At 43.7% G+C, this 4,460-nt stretch overlaps 1 protein-coding gene across 1 annotated transcript; it reads left to right on the top strand.

The window, feature by feature from the left end:
* The first annotated feature begins 2,186 nt into the window (after nt 1-2,186).
* On the top strand, nt 2,187-2,746 carry LOC139479515 (sodium/potassium/calcium exchanger 1-like). Its single transcript, XM_071262360.1, has 2 exons — nt 2,187-2,313; nt 2,358-2,746. Exons 1-2 carry the CDS (start codon nt 2,187-2,189, stop codon nt 2,744-2,746), a joined length of 516 nt encoding a protein of 171 aa, XP_071118461.1.
* The last annotated feature ends 1,714 nt before the right edge of the window (nt 2,747-4,460 follow it).

Below are 4,460 nucleotides of genomic sequence, written 5' to 3'. Positions count from 1 at the left end.
TCTCTGCCGTCAACAAGTTAAACCGACTTTCATCAGTAAACAGCACTCGACGTCAATTTCTCACTTGACAGCGTCGAACCTGCCTCGCCCATCGCAGTCTCAGGCGTCGATGTTGAGCAGTCAGTACCATTCCTCGGAAAGGACGACACGCTCGGATTCCAGCAGCACGAAGTCGTCGTAGTACTGTACGTTGGCTAATGGGATGTCCCAACGCTTTTGCTGCCGTCGCCGTCGCCGTCGCCGTTACGAATCTGCTTCGCAGGTGAATGTGTCGTAACTGACCGTCTTCCAGATGTGTTGTTAATCGGGGTCGTCCGGTTCTAGACATGTCCTGTGTCCTCCATGTCTGCCTGTACCGTTGAATCAGCCTGGCTACTGTCAATGGTGTACAACCAAACAATTTGGACATGTGTTGCCCCCATTTCGGTCATACCGATGGCTCTCTCTCTCTGCTCCTGTGGCAGTCGTGGCATTCCTTTTGTTTGCTTTGATCACGTGTGGTTATACCCTGCAGAAGAACGCATTTATACAGCTAACGTGCACGTGCAGTTTATGCCATAGGCGGGAAACCTGTTTACACCATTTTTCTTTTGTCACCGCACGAGTGCCGCCAAAGGTGGCGCGTTCGGGTGAGGTGTTTTTTGTACCTGTTCCTGGGCAGTCATATTCCCAATACCCACTTTCCACTAGTTATCGCTGTTTTAGGAAAATTACAAATTGCCAACCTATACTTTCTTTTGCCGCTTAGTTTAGATAAGCCGAATGTATAAATAATTAAAACATGGTGACATCTATTCCTGGAGATTTGTTACATTTTAAATGATGGATGCTGTTTAATATTTCGTCTTTTGTTTTTGGCATATTGAGAATATGCTCTGCAATATCTTTAGTGACATAATCATTGGTACAGTCATCTTGTAAGATTCTCGGAAAGTCGTCCGGCAAAGTTGATGTTTGCTCACCAGTGCAAAAAAGTGAGCAATCTTAATACTATTTTGAACACAATTCTTACAATTCTTACTTTTTAATCACAGACCAGAAATTCTTTGAGTTCTTAATGTTATTCTCCATATATTGCTTTTTTGTGTTCAAAATATTCATTCCGTTTTTGCCTGCATACAGCATTATATTTGTTTCTTATGTAGTTGTAATCCTTCAACGTGTGACTATCCTTATATTTTCTAAACCTATTCAATGCTCTAGATCCTTTACGTTTCAACAGTTCACATTCCTGCACATCTGAGGCGACGACGTACTGTTTGTGAAGATATTCGTCGAAGGCCAGGGATGCTTCTTGCAGTCACTGTTGCTGGCTGGAATCGATTTCGTAGGTGTGTTGTTCGAATCCAGTTGTCTTGTCGATTATTGGTTACGCGTGACCTGCCACTCCGAGGATGGGTCTCTGACTGCATTCGTCTGTTGCCAGCGTTGCCATAAACACCAAATGGAGTTTCTTTGGACGTTAAATTGTCTTGCAACATCACGTTGACTCGATCCTGCTTCAAGCATACCAATGGCTCGCAGATGCTCATTTTCGGACAGGCGTGGCATTTCGTAATGTTGAATAATTGCATAATTTTGTTGTTTTTCTGAGTGGTTGTCAGCACGATCCTAAACAATGCATATGGAATACCGTTAACGCACATGTTTTTTTACCCATTCTTGGGTAGTGAAATGCATGGGACTTGCATAAAATTCAACTTTTGCATGGTATGCATGCTTTTCTGTAGCAGTTGCGTTTCTGTGACATGATTCCATACATGTACTACAATACTGAAAACCAACTTTACTTGTTTGAATCTTTTTGCAAAAGTAGCAACATCGAAAGCAGACAGAGTGTTGCCGACATCCATACGAAATGTATACCACATATGAATTGGTCATTTCTGCATGGATTGGGATTGAATTGTGTGAAAAGGATGAGGAAAAGATGGAAATATCACAAACACGCAACCACGTGAGAACCTGGCGCCGAAACACAGCAACACGACATGCACGTGCAACATCACTTGTTGGGTTTTCATTTGCATGCCATCACAATCTTACAGCAAGTGAACAGCGAAAACATGCCACGACTGACAGAAGCTCAGTGCAACAACGCCACTGGCCGACTGCAAACAGGATAGGCGGACAGCAAGACAGTGATGGAGGGATAGATGGAGAGCAAGACAGTGATGGGGGGATAGATGGCGAGTGATGAAGGGATAGATGGACAACAAGACAGGGATGGAGGGATAGATGGAGAGCAAGAGAGTGATGGAGGGATAGATGGAGAGCAAGACAGTGATGGAGGGATAGATGGAGAGCAGGACAGTGATGGAGGGATAGATGGACAGCAAGAGAGTGATGAGGGATAGATGGACAGCAACACAGTGATGGAGGGATAGATGGACAGCAAGACAGTGATGGAGGGATAGATGGACAGCAAGACAGTGATGGAGGGATAGATGGACAGCAAGACAGTGATGGGGGAATAGATGGACAGCAAGAAAGTGATGGAGGGACAGATGGACAGCAACACAGTGATGGAGGGATAGATGGACAGCAAGACAGTGATGGAGGGATAGATGGAGAGCAAGACAGTGATGGGGGAATAGATGGAGAGCAAGACAGTGATGGAGGGATAGATGGACAGCAAGACAGTGATGGAGGGATAGATGGACAGCAAGACAGTGATGGGGGAATAGATGGACAGCAACACAGTGATGGAGGGATAGATGGACAGCAAGACAGTGATGAGGGATAGATGGACAGCAAGAAAGTGATTGAGGGATAGATGGACAGCAAGACAGTGATGGAGGGATAGATGGACAGCAACACAGTGATGGAGGGATAGATGGACAGCAAGACAGTGATGGAGGGATAGATGGACAGCAAGACAGTGATGGGGGAATAGATGGAGAGGAAGACAGTGATTGAGGGATAGATGGAGAGCAAGACAGTGATGGAGGGATAGATGGACAGCAAGACAGTGATGGAGGGATAGATGGACAGCAAGACAGTGATGGAGGGATAGATGGACAGCAAGACAGTGATGGAGGGATAGATGGACAGCAAGACAGTGATGGAGGGATAGATGGACAGCAAGACAGTGATGGAGGGATAGACGGACAGCAAGACAGTGATGGAGGGATAGACGGACAGCAAGACGGTGATGGAGGGATAGATCGGGAGCAAGACAGTGGCGAAGTTGAACTTAGTACTAGGTAAGCTATAAATGCCATCTTTCGACATATACTATGAATAAATCGTATTGAATTGTGAATAGATGTCGGATGACGGATGACGCACGCCGTACAAAGACGGATGGCAATACGTCACAAAAGCCTTATCGGACATCTTGCATGTATGGAAAACAATTAAACTAACCAGCTGTCCTATACCTCCCGCAAACGTACGATAAAGTTAACATGCGTATCCAAACGTACCTCTGCAATCGCATTGGAAGACATATTCTCAACCTCTGTTTTTCATCTGAAGATTACATGAAATAGGGTAGAGTATTCAAAGGAGCAATCAGAAGCCTTCATCATTCAACTGATATGGTAAAAATAAGACCTCTGGTGTTGAGTTCGGCGTCCCATAACATGTCATCATACAGATTTTCAATAAACTTAAATATGGTTTATTATCCAAATTTCGACTAATCAGAGGAATACCTTTTCTGGCTTGTCTAAATTAATTTTTAAAAATCGTTAAAAAATGGTCTGTTGGTGATATTTATTGAAGGTGGCCATTATGGTCTCGAAAAGCAGGTTGGTGGTATTTATATAGGGCGTGGAGGATTTGGAAAACAGGAACGGACTGGCGCAAAACCGTGGTATCTTGTCACTTTCTATTTTTTAGAATTATTAAGATGTCAATACACACTTTTGTCGCAGAAAGTATCTTTGTAGCTTGTCTAATATAATTTAAAAATTCTTTGAAAAATGGTCTCCAAAAGTCTGTTGATGATATTTATAGAAGGCGGCCATTATGGTCTCGAAAAGTAGGTTGGTGATATTTATATAGGGCGTGGGCGCTTTGGAAAACGGGTGTTAAAGCGTGGTATATTGTCAATTTCTATCTCTTTGAGAACTTATAAAGATGCCCACCTTCACTTTTGTCGCCGAAAGTTCCCTTCTGTCTCGTCTAAATTCATTGTTAAAAAGCGGTAAAAAATGGTCTCCAAAGCGTCTGTTGTATGGGGGCGGCCATGTTGGTCTACAAACGTCCGATGCATGGGGGCGGCCATGTTTGTCTCCAAACGTAGGTTGGTCTCGAAAAGTAGGTTGGTGATATTTATATAGGGCGTGGGCGCTTTGGAAAACAGGTGTTACACCATGGTATATTGTCCCTTTCTATCTTTTTTAGAACTATTAAGATGCCCATCTACACTTTGGTCGCTGAAAGTTCCCTTCTGTCTCGTCCAAATTCATTGTTAAAAAGCGGTAAAAAAATTGTCTCCAAACGTCTGTTGC

This window comes from Haliotis cracherodii, unplaced genomic scaffold (genome assembly GCF_022045235.1).
Source record: "Haliotis cracherodii isolate W230 unplaced genomic scaffold, xgHalCrac1.p SCAF_4, whole genome shotgun sequence".
Taxonomy (NCBI): Eukaryota; Metazoa; Mollusca; class Gastropoda; order Lepetellida; family Haliotidae; genus Haliotis; species Haliotis cracherodii.
The sequence above is the reverse complement of the archived record's forward strand: the minus strand, read 5'-3'. Positions and strand labels throughout refer to the sequence as shown.

Coding starts and splice junctions, on each gene's coding strand:
- LOC139479515 (XM_071262360.1), top strand. CDS start 2,187: ATGGCGAGTGATGAAGGGATAGATGGACAACAAGACAGGGATGGAGGG. Junction 2,314..2,357: donor GATAGATGGAGAGCAGGACA/GTGATGGAGGGA, acceptor GATGAGGGATAG/ATGGACAGCAACACAGTGAT.